This window comes from Carcharhinus amblyrhynchos, unplaced genomic scaffold (genome assembly GCF_965287045.1).
Source record: "Carcharhinus amblyrhynchos unplaced genomic scaffold, sCarAmb.v2.hapA scaffold_769, whole genome shotgun sequence".
NCBI lineage: Eukaryota > Metazoa > Chordata > Chondrichthyes > Carcharhiniformes > Carcharhinidae > Carcharhinus > Carcharhinus amblyrhynchos.
In genome coordinates, this window is record NW_027650509.1 from 35,878 (window position 1) to 55,920 (window position 20,043).

At 56.3% G+C, this 20,043-nt stretch overlaps 1 protein-coding gene across 3 annotated transcripts in view; it reads left to right on the plus strand.

Moving 5' to 3' along the window:
- The window catches only part of LOC145340089 (calmodulin-binding transcription activator 1-like), a 56,447-nt gene that overhangs the window by 25,082 nt on the left and 11,322 nt on the right, over window positions 1-20,043 (plus strand). For all 3 annotated transcript variants that reach the window (XM_080184517.1, XM_080184515.1, XM_080184516.1), the window contains exons 4-8: window positions 377-455; window positions 1,089-1,395; window positions 3,951-4,459; window positions 6,388-6,575; window positions 19,114-19,360. In XM_080184517.1, the coding sequence (XP_080040643.1) occupies window positions 377-455; window positions 1,089-1,395; window positions 3,951-4,459; window positions 6,388-6,575; window positions 19,114-19,360 (1,330 nt within the window). The remainder of the gene's footprint in view (window positions 1-376; window positions 456-1,088; window positions 1,396-3,950; window positions 4,460-6,387; window positions 6,576-19,113; window positions 19,361-20,043) is intronic.

Here is a 20,043-nt window from a genome sequence, read left to right on the forward strand (position 1 = left end):
CCCAGGTTTCTCTGGAATCACGAGCTTTCGGAGCACTGCTCCTACACTGGATGATGAAGTTGTGTCAGTGTTGGGCTGGGCTGGGCCCAGTCAGAATTCTCACAATATCCGGGTGAAGTGTAACAGGTTTCTCTGGAATCACGAGCTTTCGGAGCGCTGCAGGTTTGCTCACCCCATGAAGGAGCAGTGCATCGAAAGCTGGTGATCGCAGATAAACCTGGTGTTGTGAACCTTCTCACCGTGCCCTACCCCAGTCCAACGCCGAGATCTCCACCTCCCAGGAATATGAGGAGTGCCCGTGCTGACGTGTGTCCTGTTTCCTCGGATTTGAGACTGGGCTGGGTTGCCTTGACGTTGGAACTTTCTTCCTTTGCAGGATGGTCAATGTCGAGAGTCTGGATCTGGAACAGGAAGTGGACCCTCTGAACGTGGATCACTTTTCCTGTACCCCTCTGGTGAGTCCCGGCGGATTCCTGTCTTCTCAAACCCTCCTGCTGCCCTGTATTTTGTTTGGGTGGGTGAGGGTCCGGTGGGCAGGGCAGAGGGGGCCGTGTGTCCAAGCCCCAGATCAGAGCTCAGACAGCGAATATCCCCCCCACCCACCCACCCACTCCAGAGCCAGTCTAAAACATGCAGCACGTATTGGTCACAGCTCCCTGGAAAGCTCTCAGACAGAACGTCTCAGTGACATGCAGAAGATTTGATCGATTATTGTCATGTAGAATCCCTGCAGTGCAGAGGGAGGCCATTCAGCCCATTGAATCTGCACTGACCGCAGTCGGGTGGTCGGTGTGGACACAACCGGGTCAATTCCGGCCTCGGGTCACTGTCTGCGTGGGGTCAGCATGTTCTCCCCGTGTCTGTGTGGGTTTCCTCCGGGTGCTCCGGTTTCCTCCCACACTCCAATGACGTGCTGGTTAGGTGGATTGTCCAGGCTGAATTGGCCCTTAGAGTCAGGGGAACTAACAGGGTAAATATGTGGGGTTACAGGGGCAGGGATTGTTGTCAGTGCAGGCTCGATGGGCTCCTCCTGCCCTGTGGGGATTGTAATATTGAATACTGACTGGGTCCTGTTATTATTTCCACAGATGTGGGCCTGTGCGTTGGGTCATGTGGAAGCAGCAGTTACCCTGTACGGGTGGAATAGCCAAGCTCTGACCATCCCAGACTCACTGGGACGCCTCCCTCTGCATGTAGCACGCTCCCGTGGTCATGTCAGGCTGGCCATGTGTCTGGAGGAACTACAGAGACGGGACGGTCAGTCCCAGGGCAGCAACTCACTGAGGACCAGGCTGACGGACATGGATGGAACGGATAGCAGCTGGCAGCTGTGGATCGCCAACAGTCCCGAGGCTGGAAAAGCCCCTTCACCCTCGTCAATGAGCCCAGATACAGGTACAGGCGCACCTCCCAGCAACCTCGTTCCGGACGGGAACCCCCACCCCCACTCCCCCCCCCGGCCCCTTTGGCGGGCGGTCCCCCCTGCCCCCTTGCAAGCGGTGTCACACCCCCCTCCCCCCGGCCCCCTCGCGGGTGGTGCCCCCCCCCCCGCCCCCGACGGCTGACCGCCACCTGCGCTAACCCCCTGCCAGTGGGTGCAGTGTCTTTCTCGAATCACCCCCAGGTTCCAGTCCCACCACAGCCGGCGATGAGATTTCACAGTCACAGTCTGAACAGAACCTACTGATGACCCATTGTCGGAAAAACCCATCTGCTTCACTAATGCCCTTTAGTGGAGGAAATCTGCCGTCCTTACCCCGCTTGCTGACCCAGTGGGTTAGCGCCGTTGCCTCACAGAGCCAGGGACCCGGGTTCCATTCCTTGCTTGGGTCGCTGTCCGTGTGGAGTCTGCATATTCTCCCCGTGTCTGCATGGATTTCTTCCAGGTGCACCAGTTTCCTCCCCCAGTCCAAAAGATGTGTAGATTAGGGTGGATTGGCCGTGCTAAATTGTCCCTTAGTGTCCAAAGATGTGCAGGTTAGGGTGGATTGGCCATGCTAAATTGTCCCTTAGTGTCCAAAGATGTGTAGGTTAGGTGGATTGGCCATGCTAAATTGTCCCTTAGTGTCCAAAGATGTGCAGGTTAGGGTGGATTGGCCATGCTAAATTGTCCCTTAGTGTCCAAAGATGTGCAGGTTAGGGTGGATTGGCCATGGGAAATGTGTGGGTCTGTGGGGATAGGGTCAGGGAGAGGCCCTGAGTAAAGATGCTCTGTCAGAGGGTTGGTGCAGTCTCGATGGCCTGAATGGCCTCGTCTTGCACTGTAGGGATTCTATGATGTGTGAATCCAGAGTGACAGTAACGTGGCCAAGTCTTAACTGCCCCCCCTGAATTGGCCGAGTGAGACACTCAGTTCAGGGGCAATTAGGGATGGGTAATAAATGCTGGCCCAGCCAGCGATGCCCACGTCCCAGCAATGAATGAATGGAAGAAAAGCTGGCAGGTTTAGTTCAAAGCGCTGCCCCATCAGACTGTGTGACACACTGTCCCACACCACCAGCTTCTGTGCTTGTGTTCCTCTGGGGGACTGACTCAGATAAAGTTTGCGTTTGGATTTGTGTGGTTGGATTACACAGCTGGAAACCCAGGATCCGTACACATCTGGAACTGAGTGGCCTTGTTAATGACATGGTTTTGGACGAGGGAGGTCACGTCTCACTAATTTGAGATTTTTTAGGAGGTGACAAAAGTGATTGACGAGGGAAGGGCTGCAGATGTCGTCTACGTGGATTTGAGTAAAGCATTCGATAAGGTCCCTCGTGACAGGCTGGTGCAAAAGATTAAATCTCACGGGATCGGGGGTGAACGAGCGAGATGGATTCAGAACTGGCTTGGCCAGAGAAGACAGAGGGTAGCAGTGGTAGGGTGTTTTCCTGAATGGAGCTCTGTAACTAGTGGTGTTCTGCAGGAATCAGTGCTGGCACCTCTGCTGTTTGTAATAAATATAAATGACTTGGGAGAAAATGTAGCTGGTCTGATTGATGTGGATTGTGATGAAGATTGTCAGAGAATACAGCAGGGTGGGGATAGGCTGGAAAATTGGGTGGAGAAATGGAATTTAATCCGGACAAACGTGAGGTGATACATTTTGGTAGATCCAATTCAGGTGGGAGCTTTACAATAAATGGCAGAACCATCAGGAGCTTAGATACACAGAGAGATCTGGGAGTACAGGCCCACAGATCCTTAAAAGTGACAGCACAGTTGGAAAAGGTGGTGAAGAAAGCATGTGGCATGCTTGCCTTCATCGGACGGGGCATCGAGTATAAAAGTTGACAAGTTATGTTACAGTTGTATAAAACCTTGGTGAGGCCACGTTTGGAATACTGTGTCCAATCCTGGTCGCCACACTACCAGAAGGACGTGGGGGCTTTGGAGAGAGTACAGAAAAAGCTCACTGGGATGTTGTCCGGTATGAGGAGCGAGTGAATAAACCGGGATTGTTCTCCCTGGAAAGACGGAGGCTGAGGGGGGTGAGGGGTGCCCTGATAGAAGTGAATAAAATTATGAGGGGTGTGGATAGGGTGAACAGTTGGAAGCTTTTCCCCAGGGACAGAAATGACAAACACAAGGGGCACAAGTTCCAGGTAACAGGGGAAGGTTCAGTGGAGAATGGGTGGTGGGGGGGGGGGGGTGGAATTTTTTACACAGAGGGTGGTGGGGGTCTGGAACTCGCTGCCAAGTGAGGTGGTTGAGGCAGACACATTAGCGACATTTAAGACTTATCTGGACAGACACAGGGACAGACGGGGAATAGAGGGATACAGGCGGCTGGTCTGGATAGGACAGTGTGATTGGGACAGTATTGGAGGGCCGAAGGGCCTGTTCCTTCACTGTTCTCTGTTCTTTGTAAAGTCCGTTCTTTTGAGAATGGATGTGTCAGTTCCCAGCTGGCGGCCGTGTCCCCTGTGTGTTGATTTTGATCCGCTGTTATCCTCTTCACTCCACAGGTCTGAGCACTGTAAGCAGCAACTTGTCCCCCTCCTCACTGTCTGAAGGCTCGGGACCTCTGTCAGTGACCTCTGCGTACTCCAGCAGCTCTGTACACAGAGACACTCCGGTAACCAGCCCTGAACTCTGCTGTACCGCTGACAGAGACATTGCGATGGAAATCTGTGAGTCTCAGCGACAGCCCACTCCCCCCGGCGCAGGCCGGGATCACGGCAGGACAGCCCTTGGTGTGGAGAACTCTGCTTCTGCAGAGAGCAAGGACAAAGCCAGTAACCTGTGGTACCTGCATGAGGAGAGTGAAGCCCGGAGGATCAGGAACAGCAGCTCAGCACTCCACTGCAGCACTGCAGAATCACAATTCTTCCTGGACTATGAGGCTACCCTGGTGACCAATAGTCCCAGGCAGTTTTCCATGGCCACAGGCAGAGACTCGATGGAGACAGAGCTGCTGCGATTCACTGAAAATGTGGAGAATGAAGAGTTCCTGCCGTCTGTCGATGTGTTACAGGTGATAAAGAAAACTTGTATCCCACTGTCAATTCATGTTTATTTGTAAATGTTGCAGATAAGGCTTACATTAACACTGCAATGAAGTTACTGTGAAAATCCCCTAGTCGCCCACACTCCGGCTCCTGTTCGGGTTACCCTGAGGGAGAATTTAGCACGGCCCAATGCACCCTAACCAGCACGTCTTTCAGACTGTGGGAGGAAACTGGAGCACCCGGAGGAAACCCACGCAGACATGGGGAGAATGTGCAGACTCCACACAGACAGTGACCCAAGGCCGGGAATCGAACCCGGGTCCCAGGCGCTATGAGGCAGCAGCGCTAACCCACTATGTCACCGTGCCGCTGGGATTGAACCCGGGTCCGTGGTGCTGTGAGGCAGCAGCGCTAACCCACTGTGTCACCGTGCCGCTGGGATTGAACCCGGGTCCCTGGCGCTGTGAGACAGCAGCGCTAACCCACTGTGTCACCGTGCCGCTGGGATTGAACCCGGGTCCCTGGCGCTCACCAGCTGTAAAGGTGGAACTCACTGCCCTGGTGTACAGTGGATGCAGAATCAATCAGTGCATTCGAGGGAGATGGATAAATATTTGACCAAAAGCAGTACAAAGAGCTGTGAGGAAAAGGCAGGGAAGTGGAGTTAGGATGAGATGGGGATCAGCCATGATGGGATAGAATGGTGGAGCAGGCTCGAGGGGCTGAATGGCCTACTTTGCTCCTAGTCCCTGACTGGGAAATATATGGGCTGTTCCCTCACTGTCGCTGGGTCAAAGTCCTGGAAATCCCTCCCTAACAGCACTGTGGGTGTACCTACTCCACACAGGGACTGCATGGGGTTTGAGAAGGGAGCTCACCCACCCACTTCTCCAGGGGCAATTCTTAAAAAAAATCCTCGGATGTGGGTGTCACTGGCTGGATAAACATGGATTACCCATCCCTAATAACCCCTCGGGAACAGCCACCTTCAACCCACTGCAGCCCCCGTGTGGTGTAGGTACACCCACAGTGCTGTCAGGGAGGGGGGGGTTACACCCACAGTGCTGTCAGGGAGGGGGGGGGGTTACACCCACAGTGCTGTCAGGGAGGGGGGGGGGTTACACCCACAGTGCTGTCAGGGAGGGGGGGGGTTACACCCACAGTGCTGTTAGGGAGGGGAGGGGGGGTTACACCCACAGTGCTGTCAGGGAGGGGAGGGTTACACCCACAATGTCGTTAGGGAGTGGGGGGGGTACACAGTGCCGTTGGGGGGGGGGGTTACACGGAGCCGTTGGGTGGTGGGGGGGGGTTACACAGTGCCGTTGGTTGTTGGGGGGGTGGTGGTCACACAGTGCCGTTGGTGGGGGGGGGATTACACAGTGCCGTTGGTGGGGGGGGTGGTGGTCACACAGTGCCGTTGGGTGGTGGGGGGGGGTTACACAGTGCCGTTGGTGGGGGGGGGATTACACAGTGCCGTTGGTGGGGGGGGTGGTGGTCACACAGTGCCGTTGGGTGGTGGGGGGGGGGGTTACACGGAGCCGTTGGGTGGCGGGGGGGGGTTACACAGTGCCGTTGGTTGTTGGGGGGGTGGTGGTCACACAGTGCCGTTGGGTGGTGGGGGGGGGTTACACAGTGCCGTTGGTGGGGGGGGTTACACAGTGCCGTTGGGTGGTGGGGGGGGGTTACACAGTGCCGTTGGTTGTTGGGGGGGGTGGTGGTCACACAGTGCCGTTGGTTGTGGGGGGGGGGTGCGGGTTGGCGGATCTGACACAGGGACAGTAGGGCGGCGAGCAGCTTTGTCAGTGACACTCTCCTGGACACAGGATGAACACTGAGTAACTGTCTCCTTTGGAATGAAAGCTTCAGGGGGACATTCTCCCCTTGTCCCAGCCGCTGACCCAGTCCTGGTTTTCTCATTATTCCTTTCCTCTTATCCACCTTCCCTTCCCTGCAGGTGGATATGATCACCTTGGCAGAACAGATTATTGATGCCACCCCCGAGAGGATTAAACAGGAAGATTTTAACACAGTCGAGACAGCTCTGAAAGAGAGACAGGACAATGCAGCAATCAGCAACACCATGAGCTGGCTGGCAAGTTACCTGGAGAATGTGGACCAACTGCCAAACTTTTCCCAGCACAGGTAATCTCGTCCCACACACCTCAACTCGGGTAATCCTGTCCCCAGGTAATCCCATCCCCACACACCCGTCCCCAGGTAATCCCATCCCCACACACTGCAACTCAGGTAATCGCATCCCACACACCTCAACTCGGATAATCCCGTCCCCAGGTGATCCCATCCCCACACACCCGTCCCCAGGTAATCCCATCCCCACACACCTGTCCCCAGGTAATCCCATCCCCACACACTGCAACTCAGGTAATCCCATCCCCACACACTGCAACTCAGGTAATCACGTCCCCAGGTAATCCTATCCCCACACACCTGTCCCCAGGTAATCCCTGTCCCCAGGTAATCCCATCCCCACACACTGCAACTCAGGTAATCCCGTCCCCAGGTAATCCCATCCCCAGGTAATCCCATCCCCACACACCTGTCCCCAGGTAATCCCTGTCCCCAGGTAATCCCATCCCCACACACTGCAACTCAGGTAATCCCATCCCCAGGTAATCCCATCCCCACACACCTCAACTCAGGTAATCGCATCCCACATACCTCAACTCGGGTAATCCTGTCCCCAGGTAATCCCATCCCCACACGCCTGTCCCCAGGTAATCCCATCCCCACACACCTGTCCCCAGGTAATCCCATCCCCACACACTGCAACTCAGGTAATCACGTCCCCACACACCTTTCCCCAGGTAATCCCTGTCCCCATGCAATCCCATCCCCAGGCACCTCAACTCAGGTAACCCCGATCCCCAGGTAATCACATCCCACACACCACAACTCAGATAACTCCGTCCCCGTGCAATCCCATCCCCAGGCACTTCAACTCAGGTAATCCCGATCCCCAGGTAATCACATCCCACACACCACAACTCAGATAATTCCGTCCCCGTGCAATCCCATCCCCAGGCACTTCAACTCAGGTAATCCCTGCCCCCACGCACCTGTCCCCAGGTAATCTCATCCCACATAGCTCAACTAGGGTAATCCCGATCCCCAGGTAATCCCATCCCCACACACTGCAACTCGGATAATCACGTCCCCACACACCTGTCCCCAGGTAATCCCGTCCCCACACACCGGTCCCCAGGTAATCCCTGTCCCCACACACCTGTCCCCAGGTAATCCCATCCCCACACACCGGTCCCCAGGTAATCCCTGTCCCCAGGTAATCCCTGTCCCCACACACCTGTCCCCAGGTAATCCCTGTCCCCACACACCTGTCCCCAGGTAATCCCATCCCCACACACCGGTCCCCAGGTAATCCCTGTCCCCAGGTAATCCCTGTCCCCACACACCTGTCCCCAGGTAATCCCTGTCCCCAGGTAATCCCATCCCCACACACTGCAACTCAGGTAATCCCATCCCCAGGTAATCCCATCCCCACACACCTCAACTCAGGTAATCGCATCCCACATACCTCAACTCGGGTAATCCTGTCCCCAGGTAATCCCATCCCCTCACGCCTGTCCCCAGGTAATCCCATCCCCACACACCTGTCCCCAGGTAATCCCATCCCCACACACTGCAACTCAGGTAATCACGTCCCCACACACCTTTCCCCAGGTAATCCCTGTCCCCATGCAATCCCATCCCCAGGCACCTCAACTCAGGTAACCCCGATCCCCAGGTAATCACATCCCACACACCACAACTCAGATAACTCCGTCCCCGTGCAATCCCATCCCCAGGCACTTCAACTCAGGTAATCCCGATCCCCAGGTAATCACATCCCACACACCACAACTCAGATAATTCCGTCCCCGTGCAATCCCATCCCCAGGCACTTCAACTCAGGTAATCCCTGCCCCCACGCACCTGTCCCCAGGTAATCTCATCCCACATAGCTCAACTAGGGTAATCCCGATCCCCAGGTAATCCCATCCCCACACACTGCAACTCGGATAATCACGTCCCCACACACCTGTCCCCAGGTAATCCCGTCCCCACACACCGGTCCCCAGGTAATCCCTGTCCCCACACACCTGTCCCCAGGTAATCCCATCCCCACACACCGGTCCCCAGGTAATCCCTGTCCCCAGGTAATCCCTGTCCCCACACACCTGTCCCCAGGTAATCCCTGTCCCCACACACCTGTCCCCAGGTAATCCCATCCCCACACACCGGTCCCCAGGTAATCCCTGTCCCCACACACCTGTCCCCAGGTAATCCCATCCCCACACACCGGTCCCCAGGTAATCCCTGTCCCCAGGTAATCCCTGTCCCCACACACCTGTCCCCAGGTAATCCCTGTCCCCACACACCTGTCCCCAGGTAATCCCATCCCCACACACCGGTCCCCAGGTAATCCCTGTCCCCAGGTAATCCCTGTCCCCACACACCTGTCCCCAGGTAATCCCTGTCCCCACACACCTGTCCCCAGGTAATCCCTGTCCCCACACACCTGTCCCCAGGTAATCCCTGTCCCCACACATCTGTCCCCAGGTAATCCCATCCCCACACACCGGTCCCCAGGTAATCCCTGTCCCCACACACCTGTCCCCAGGTAATCCCATCCCCACACACCGGTCCCCAGGTAATCCCTGTCCCCACACACCTGTCCCCAGGTAATCCCATCCCCACACACCGGTCCCCAGGTAATCCCTGTCCCCACACACCTGTCCCCAGGTAATCCCATCCCCACACACCGGTCCCCAGGTAATTCCTGTCCCCACACACCGGTCCCCAGGTAATCCCTGTCCCCACGCACCACAACTCGGGTAATCCTGTCCCCAGGCAATCGTGTGCCCACGCACCTCAATTTAGATAATCCCATCCCCACGCATCTGTCCCCGGGCTGTATAACACTGGGGTACCGTACTGGTGGGGACGGGTCTGTCGCTGTATATAATTGGGGTACAGTACTGGTGGGGACGGGTCTGTCGCTGTATATAATTGGGGTACAGTACTGGTGGGGACGGGTCTGTCGCTGTATAACACTGGGGTACAGTACTGGTGGGGACGGGTCTGTCGCTGTATAACACTGGGGTACAGTACTGGTGGGGACGGGTCTGTCTCTGTATAACACTGGGGTACGGTACTGGTGGGGACGGGTCTGTCGCTGTATAACACTGGGGTACAGTACTGGTGGGGACGGGTCTGTCTCTGTATAACACTGGGGTACAGTACTGGTGGGGACGGGTCTGTCTCTGTATAACACTGGGGTACGGTACTGGTGGGGACGGGTCTGTCTCTGTATAACACTGGGGTACGGTACTGGTGGGGACGGGTCTGTCGCTGTATAACATTGGGGTACAGTACTGGTGGGGACGGGTCTGTCGCTGTATAACACTGGGGTACAGTACTGGTGGGGACGGGTCTGTCGCTGTATAACACTGGGGTACAGTACTGGTGGGGACGGGTCTGTCTCTGTATAACACTGGGGTACGGTACTGGTGGGGACGGGTCTGTCTCTGTATAACACTGGGGTACAGTACTGGTGGGGACGGGTCTGTCGCTGTATAACACTGGGGTACAGTACTGGTGGGGACGGGTCTGTCGCTGTATAACATTGGGGTACAGTACTGGTGGGGACGGGTCTGTCGCTGTATAACACTGGGGTACAGTACTGGTGGGGACGGGTCTGTCGCTGTATAACACTGGGGTACAGTACTGGTGGGGACGGGTCTGTCGCTGTATAACACTGGGGTACAGTACTGGTGGGGATGGGTCTGCCTCTGTATAACACTGGGGTACAGTACTTGTGGGGACGGGTCTGTCGCTGTATAACACTGGGGTACAGTACTGGTGGGGACGGGTCTGTCGCTGTATAACACTGGGGTACAGTACTGGTGGGGACGGGTCTGTCACTGTATAACACTGGGGTACAGTACTGGTGGGGACGGGTCTGTCTCTGTATAACACTGGGGTACAGTACTGGTGGGTGCGGGTCTGTTACTGTATAACACTGGGATACAGTACTGGTGGGGACGGGTCTGTCTCTGTATAACACTGGGGTACAGTACTGGTGGGGACGGGTCTGTCACTGTATAACACTGGGGTACAGTATTGGTGGGGACGGGTCTGTCTCTGTATAACACTGGGGTACAGTACTGGTGGGGACGGGTCTGTCGCTGTATAACACTGGGGTACAGTACTGGTGGGGACAGGTCTGTCACGGTATAACACTGGGGTACAGTACTGGTGGGGACGGGTCTGTTGCTGTATAACACTGGGGTACGGTACCGGTGGGGACAGGTCTCTCTATAACACTGGGGTACAGTATTGGTGGGGACGGGTCTATCGCTGTATAACACTGGGGTACAGTACTGGTGGGGACGGGTCTGTCGCTGTATAACACTGGGGTACAGTACTTGTGGGGACGTGTCTGTCACTGTATAACACTGGGGTACAGTACTGGTGGGGACGGGTCTGTCGCTGTATAACACTGGGGTACAGTACTGGTGGGGACGGGTCTGTCGCTGTATAACACTGGGGTACAGTACTGGTGGGGACGGGTCTGTCACTGTATAACACTGGGGTACAGTACTGGTGGGGACGGGTCTGTCGCTGTATAACACTGGGGTACAGTACTGGTGGGGGCGAGTCTGTCGCTGTATAACACTGGGGTACAGTACTGGTGGGGACGGGTCTGTCTCTGTATAACACTGGGGTACAGTACTGGTGGGGACGGGTCTGTCAATGTATAACACTGGGGTACGGTACTGGTGGGGACGGGTCTGTCACTGTATAACACTGGGGTACAGTACTGGTGGGGACGGGTCTGTCTCTGTATAACACTGGGGTACAGTACTGGTGGGGACGGTTCTGTCTCTGTATAACACTGGGGTACGGTACTGGTGGGGACGGGTCTGTCTCTGTATAACACTGGGGTACAGTACTGGTGGGGATGGGTCTGTCACTGTATAACACTGGGGTACAGTACTGGTGGGGATGGGTCTGTCTCTGTATAACACTGGGGTACAGTACTGGTGGGGACGGGTCTGTCTCTGTATAACACTGGGGTACAGTACTGGTGGGGACGGGTCTCTGTATAACACTGGGGTACAGTACTGGTGGGGATGGGTCTGTCTCTGTATAACACTGGGGTACAGTACTGGTGGGGACGGGTCTCTGTATAACACTGGGGTACAGTACTGGTGGGGATGGGTCTGTCACTGTATAACACTGGGGTACAGTACTGGTGGGGATGGGTCTGTCTCTGTATAACACTGGGGTACAGTACCGGTGGGGACGGGTCTGTCTCTGTATAACACTGGGGTACAGTACCGGTGGGGACGGGTCTGTCTCTGTATAACACTGGGGTACAGTACTGGTGGGGATGGGTCTGTCACTGTATAACACTGGGGTACAGTACTGGTGGGGATGGGTCTGTCTCTGTATAACACTGGGGTACAGTACTGGTGGGGACGGGTCTCTGTATAACACTGGGGTACAGTACTGGTGGGGATCGGTCTGTCACTGTATAACACTGGGGTACAGTACTGGTGGGGACGGGTCTGTCTCTGTATAACACTGGGGTACAGTACTGGTGGGGACGGATCTGTCGCTGTATAACACTGGGGTACAGTACTGGTGGGGACGGGTCTGTCGCTGTATAACACTGGGGTACAGTACTGGTGGGGACGGGTCTCTGTGTAACACTGGGGTACAGTACTGGTGGGGACGGGTCTCTGTATAACACTGGGGTACAGTACTGGTGGGGACGGGTCTCTGTGTAACACTGGGGTACAGTACTGGTGGGGACGGGTCTCTGTATAACACTGGGATACAGTACTGGTGGGGACGGGTCTGTCGCTGTATAACACTGGGGTACAGTACCGGTGGGGACGGGTCTGTCTCTGTATAACACTGGGGTACAGTACTGGTGGGGACGGGTCTGTCTCTGTATAACACTGGGGTACAGTACTGGTGGGGACGGGTCTGTCACTGTATAACACTGGGGTACAGTACTGGTGGGGACGGGTCTGTCAGTGTATAACACTGGGGTACAGTACTGGTGGGGACGGGTCTGTCAGTGTATAACACTGGGGTACAGTACTGGTGGGGACGGGTCTGTCACTGTATAACACTGGGGTACAGTACTGGTGGGGATGGGTCTCTGTATAACACTGGGGTACAGTACTGGTGGGGACAGGTCTGTCTCTGTATAACACTGGGGTACAGTATTGGTGGGGACGGGTCTGTCGCTGTATAACACTGGGGTACAGTACTGGTGGGGATGGGTCTGTCTCTGTATAACACTGGGGTACAGTACTGGTGGGGACGGGTCTGTCACTGTATAACACTGGGGTACAGTACTGGTGGGGACGGGTCTGTCACTGTATAACACTGGGGTACAGTACTGGTGGGGATGGGTCTGTCGCTGTATAACACTGGGGTACAGTACTGGTGGGGACGGGTCTGTCGCTGTATAACACTGGGGTATAGTACTGGTGGGGACGGGTCTGTCGCTGTATAACACTGGGGTACAGTACTGGTGGGGACGGGTCTGTCTCTGTATAACACTGGGGTACAGTACTGGTGGGGACGGTCTGTCACTGTATAACACTGGGGTACAGTACTGGTGGGGATGGGTCTCTGTATAACACTGGGGTACAGTACTGGTGGGGACAGGTCTGTCTCTGTATAACACTGGGGTACAGTACTGGTGGGGATGGGTCTGTCTCTGTATAACACTGGGGTACAGTATTGGTGGGGACGGGTCTGTCGCTGTATAACACTGGGGTACAGTACTGGTGGGGATGGGTCTGTCGCTGTATAACACTGTGGTACAGTACTGGTGGGGATGGGTCTGTCTCTGTATAACACTGGGGTACAGTACTGGTGGGGATGGGTCTGTCGCTGTATAACACTGGGGTACAGTACTGGTGGGGACGGGTCTGTCGCTGTATAACACTGGGGTACAGTACTGGTGGGGATGGGTCTGTCTCTGTATAACACTGGGGTACAGTACTGGTGGGGACGGGTCTGTCACTGTATAACACTGGGGTACAGTACTGGTGGGGACGGGTCTGTCGCTGTATAACACTGGGGTACAGTACTGGTGGGGACTGGTCTGTCTCTGTATAACACTGGGGTACAGTACTGGCAGGGACGGGTCTGTCGCTGTATAACACTGTGGTACAGTACTGGTGGGGACAGGTCTGTCGCTGTGTAACACTGGGGTACAGTACTGGTGGGGACGGGTCTGTCTCTGTATAACACTGGTGTACAGTACTGGTGGGGACGGGTCTGTCTCTGTATAACACTGGGGTACAGTACTGGTGGGGACGGGTCTGTCGCTGTATAACACTGGGGTACAGTACTGGTGGGGACGGGTCTGTCTCTGTATAACACTGGGGTACAGTACTGGTGGGGATGGGTCTGTCTCTGTATAACACTGGGGTACAGTACTGGTGGGGATGGGTCTCTGTATAACACTGGGGTACAGTACTGGTGGGGACGGGTCTGTCTCTGTATAACACTGGGGTACAGTACTGGTGGGGACGGGTCTGTCACTGTATAACACTGGGGTACAGTACTGGTGGGGACGGGTCTGTCTCTTTATAACACTGGGGTTCAGTACTGGTGGGGACGGGTCTGTCTCTGTATAACACTGGGGTACAGTACTGGTGGGGATGGGTCTGTCTCTGTATAACACTGGGGTACAGTACTGGTGGGGACGGGTCTGTCACTGTATAACACTGGGGTACAGTACTGGTGGGGACGGGTCTGTCTCTGTATAACACTGGGGTTCAGTACTGGTGGGGACGGGTCTGTCTCTGTATAACACTGGGGTACAGTACTGGTGGGGATGGGTCTGTCACTGTATAATACTGGGGTACGGTACTGGTGGGGATGGGTGAGGTGTACTTTGTGAGATCCCTGTTTGCGCGAGGAACTATCTGACTCTCTCTCGGTGAATGGGTGATGTTTGTGGTGTAGAGGTGACATTGACTTGAGGGGGGGATGATACAGCCTGACTTTGATTCTCCTGCCAGCGATAGGGGTTTGTACCCTGCATCTCTTGCCACGTCTGTCCTGTATTATATTCCTCCATGACGCACTTGCTGACTGCTTTATGTTATTACAAGATTCCGGAGATGTGCGGACTGGGCCAGGGTAGTGCACAGCACCCCCCCCCCGAGGTAAACTGGAGGAAGTATTTACTCTGCAACTTGAGCTCAGTGAGTTATTTCCCCGGGACTGAGTCCAGGCTGCCCTGAGCTGTGGTCTCTGAAATCCTGACATCCTGTCACTGCGACAGAGCGAGAGCACACCCAGTGGCTCATTGCTTTCCAGCAGTTCCCAGCTCCCAACTTTAAATCCCGGTTTCCCCCGGCTCGGAGCTGCCCGGTCCCGGTTTCTCCCGGCTCGGAGCTGCCCGGTCCCGGTTTCTCCCGGCTCGGAGCTGCCCGGTCCCGGTTTCTCCCGGCTCGGAGCTGCCCGGTCCCGGTTTCTCCCGGCTCGGAGCTGCCCGGTCCCGGTTTCTCCCGGCTCGGAGCTGCCCGGTCCCGGTTTCCCCCGGCTCGGAGCTGCCCGGTTTCTCCTGGCTCGGAGCTGCCCGGTCCCGGTTTCTCCCGGCTCGGAGCTGCCCGGTCCCGGTTTCCCCCGGCTCGGAGCTGCCCAGTTTCTCCCGGCTCGGAGCTGCCCGGTCCCGGTTTCCCCCGGCTCGGAGCTGCCCAGTTTCCCCCGGCTCGGAGCTGCCCGGTCCCGGTTTCTCCCGGCTCGGAGCTGCCCGGTCCCGGTTTCCCCCGGCTCGGAGCTGCCCAGTTTCCCCCGGCTCGGAGCTGCCCGGTCCCGGTTTCTCCCGGCTCGGAGCTGCCCGGTCCCGGTTTCTCCCGGCTCGGAGCTGCCCGGTCCCGGTTTCTCCCGGCTCGGAGCTGCCCGGTCCCGGTTTCCCCCGGCTCGGAGCTGCCCGGTCCCGGTTTCCCCCGGCTCGGAGCTGCCCGGTCCCGGTTTCCCCCGGCTCGGAGCTGCCCGGTTTCTCCCGGCTCAGAGCTGCCCGGTCCCGGTTTCTCCCGGCTCGGAGCTGCCCGGTCCCGGTTTCTCCCGGCTCGGAGCTGCCCGGTCCCGGTTTCTCCCGGCTCGGAGCTGCCCGGTCCCGGTTTCTCCCGGCTCGGAGCTGCCCGGTCCCGGTTTCCCCCGGCTCGGAGCTGCCCAGTTTCTCCCGGCTCGGAGCTGCCCGGTCCCGGTTTCCCCCGGCTCGGAGCTGCCCAGTTTCCCCCGGCTCGGAGCTGCCCGGTCCCGGTTTCTCCCGGCTCGGAGCTGCCCGGTCCCGGTTTCCCCCGGCTCGGAGCTGCCCAGTTTCCCCCGGCTCGGAGCTGCCCGGTCCCGGTTTCTCCCGGCTCGGAGCTGCCCGGTCCCGGTTTCTCCCGGCTCGGAGCTGCCCGGTCCCGGTTTCTCCCGGCTCGGAGCTGCCCGGTCCCGGTTTCCCCCGGCTCGGAGCTGCCCGGTCCCGGTTTCCCCCGGCTCGGAGCTGCCCGGTCCCGGTTTCCCCCGGCTCGGAGCTGCCCGGTTTCTCCCGGCTCAGAGCTGCCCGGTCCCGGTTTCTCCCGGCTCGGAGCTGCCCGGTCCCGGTTTCTCCCGGCTCGGAGCTGCCCGGTCCCGGTTTCTCCCGGCTCGGAGCTGCCCGGTCCCGGTTTCTCCCGGCTCGGAGCTGCCCGGTCCCGGTTTCCCCCGGCTCGGAGCTGCCCGGTCCCGGTTTCTCCCAGCTCGGAGCTGCCCGGTCCCGGTTTCACCCGGCTCGGAGCTGCCCGGTTTCTCCCGGCTCGGAGCTGCCCGGTCCCGGTTTCCCCTGGCTCGGAGCTGCCCAGTTTCTCCCGGCTCGGAGCTGCCCGGTCCCGGTTTCCCCTGGCTCGGAGCTGCCCGGTCCCGGTTTCCCCCGGCTCGGAGCTGTTAATCCATGCCTCGGTTTGGGAAGCTTTAGGTCGTTGAATTTGCAGCATGATTTGGAGAGAATGTTTCGTCCTGTTGGGAAGAACGCAGCCAGCAGCATCAACATCAGAGACAGAGAAATCCAACAGGGAATTCTGTGGCAAGAGAGAGTGAGTCACTCCACAGGGAGTGCCTGAGGAGAAATTGATTGGAGGGAAGGCTCTGCTTCTGTTTGTTCAATGGGATATGGGAATTTATCCCCCATCGCTTGGACTGAGTGTCTGATGAGGGCATTTCCCAGGCAGCTGAGAGTCAAACACATCGCTGTGGCTCTGGAGTCACACATAGGCCAGGCCGGGTCAGAACAGCCGATTTCCTTCCCTAAGGGACATTACTGATAGAAATTGTCCCACTGGGAAGATGCAGCATGGGTTCATGAAGGGTTCATGCAGAGGAGATTCACTAGGTTGATTCCAGAGTTGAGAGGGTTGGCTTATGAGGAGAGACTGAGCAGGCTGGGGCTATACTCATTGGAATTCAGAAGAATGAGGGGAGATCTTATAGAAACATAAAAGATGATGAAGGGAATCGATCAGATAGAAGCAGGGAAGTTGTTTCCACTGGCGGGTGAAACTAGGACTAGGGGGCATAGCCTCAAAATAAGGGGGAGCAGATTTAGGACTGAGTTGAGGAGGAACTTCTTCACACAAAGGGTTGTGAATCTGTGGAATTTCCTGCCCAGTTGAGGCTCCCTCATTGAATGTTTTTAAGACGAGGATAGATAGATTTTTGAACAGTAAAGGAATTAAGGGTTGTGGTGAGCGGGCGGGTAAGTGGAGCTGAGTCCATGAAAAGACCAGCCATGATCTTATTGAATGGGGGAGCAGGCTCGAGGGGCCGAATGGCCCACTCCTGTTCCTAGTTCTGATGTTCTGATGAACCAGATTGATTTGTCTGACAGTTGATAGTTCTTCAGTCACTGTGACTATCATCGATTGTCAGATGAGACGTGAACTTCCTGTTGGATTTCTCTATGTTTTATATCCATGCTTCTGGCCACGTTCTCCCAACAAGGGGAAACGTTCTCTCCAGAACCACTTCATTTTCATAACTTTAAACACCTCTATTAGGTCACTCCCCCTACCATCCCTGAGAGTCAGCTTGTCACTGGAAACTCACACTTAATCTGTATCTAACCCTGTGCTGTACCTGTCCTGGGAGTGTTTGATGGGGGACAGTGTAGAGGGAGCTTTACTCTGTATCTAACCCCGTGCTGTACCTGTCCTGGGAGTGTTTGATGGGGGACAGTGTAGAGGGAGCTTTACTCTGTATCTAACTCCGCGCTGTACCTGTCCTGGGAGTGTTTGATGGGGGACAGTGTAGAGGGAGCTTTACTCTGTATCTAACCCTGTGCTGTACCTGTCCTGGGAGTGTTCGATGGGGGACAGTGTAGAGGGAGCTTTACTCTGTATCTAACCCCGTGCTGTACCTGTCCTGGGAGTGTTTGATGGGGGACAGTGTAGAGGGAGCTTTACTCTGTATCTAACCCCGTGCTGTACCTATCCTGGGAGTGTTTGATGGGGGGACAATGTAGAGGGAGCTTTACTCTGTATCTAACCCTGTGCTGTACCTGTCCTGGGAGTGTTTGATGGGGGGACAGTGTAGAGGGAGCTTTACTCTGTATCTAACCCCGTGCTGTACCTGTCCTGGGAGTGTTTGATGGGGGGGACAGTGTAGAGGGAGCTTTACTCTGTATCTAACCCCGTGCTGTACCTGTCCTGGGAGTGTTTGATGGGGGGACAGTGTAGAGGGAGCTTTACTCTGTATCTAACCCCGTGCTGTACCTGTCCTGGGAGTGTTTGATGGGGGACAGTGTAGAGGGAGCTTTACTCTGTATCTAACCCCGTGCTGTACCTGTCCTGGGAGTGTTTGATGGGGACAGTGTAGAGGGAGATTTACTCTGTATCTAACCCCGTGCTGTACCTGTCCTGGGAGTGTTTGATGGGGGGGACAGTGTAGAGGGAGATTTACTCTGTATCTAACCCCGTGCTGTACCTGTCCTGGGAGTGTTTGATGGGGGGACAGTGTAGAGGGAGCTTTACTCTGTATCTAACCCCGTGCTGTACCTGTCCTGGGAGTGTTTGATGGGGGACAGTGTAGAGGGAGCTTTACTCTGTATCTAACCCCGTGCTGTACCTGTCCTGGGAGTGTTTGATGGGGGGGGACAGTGTAGAGGGAGCTTTACTCTGTATCTAACCCCGTGCTGTACCTGTCCTGGGAGTGTTTGATGGGGGGGGACAGTGTAGAGGGAGCTTTACTCTGTATCTAACCCCGTGCTGTACCTGTCCTGGGAGTGTTTGACGGGGGGACAGTGTAGAGGGAGCTTTACTCTGTATCTAACCCCGTGCTGTACCTGTCCTGGGAGTGTTTGACGGGGGGACAGTGTAGAGGGAGCTTTACTCTGTATCTAACCCCGTGCTGTACCTGTCCTGGGAGTGTTTGACGGGGGGACAGTGTAGAGGGAGCTTTACTCTGTATCTAACCCTGTGCTGTACCTGTCCTGGGAGTGTTTGATGGGGGGACAGTGTAGAGGGAGCTTTACTCTGTATCTAACCCCGTGCTGTACCTGTCCTGGGAGTGTTTGTAATTTGGAATGAGGATTCTCCTGTGCTGGGATGATTGGGGTGTGGTGGTGGTTTTGCTGATTGTTGTATTTGTACCTTCCCAGGTCAGTGTGTAGCCAGCCCCTGACTCCCCCACCAAACCCGTGCCTCAGTCCAGTCAGCTCTCCGCTCAGTGATATCACCTTTGAGAAAGTGGACACTCCAGCCAACACCGACTGGTCAGATTTCCTGAACGCCTCGGCCAATGGGAAGATGGAGAGTGAGTTTGCGCTGCTGACCCTGTCAGACCATGAGCAGCGGGAACTGTACGAGGCGGCGCGGATCATTCAGACTGCCTTCCGTAAATACAAGGTATAGAGCCAGCTCACCCGGACTCTCATCACACCCACCCAGTCTTCATTCACAACCTGCTGCCCAACTCCTCCTCACTACCCTCGCCCTCTCTCACTACCCCCCCCACCTCCCTCTCTGCACCCAGCCCCCTCCCCCTCACTCTCGGCCCAAGCCCCCCGCTCCCTCTCAGCCCACTCCCCCTCACTCTCGGCCCAAGCCCCCCGCTCCCTCTCAGCCCTCCCCCCCTCCCTGTCTCCCTCTCTCCCCCCCCTCCTGCTGTACTTGCTGATCTTTCTCTCACTCGGCTGTTTCTATGAATTTGCTCTCTGTTTCTCTGTGATGATTTGTTGTTGCTGTATTTTAATTAGAAGAATATCGGATGATGTGATCTGAAAGGTTTGTACCTTCTCTCTCCCTGTGAACGGGCCGGTGTTTTGGGAGCTCCTGACTCGGGGCTGTGAGAGATCTGGGCAGGTTTCCCGGGGCTGGAATTAGCTTCTGTCGGCTAGCGGAATGTGAAACGTCACTGTGCCCCTTGTCCCCCGCGGCCTTCTCGACGGACGGTTCAGCAACACGCTGAGAAAATAACCTTCCAGGAGTCACAGGCAGTTTGTGGGAATGAGGGTTCAGTGACCTTGTAAATATCTACAGACACTGAAACATCTCTCAGGACTCGAGTGTCTGCTGGTGTCCGTCACACC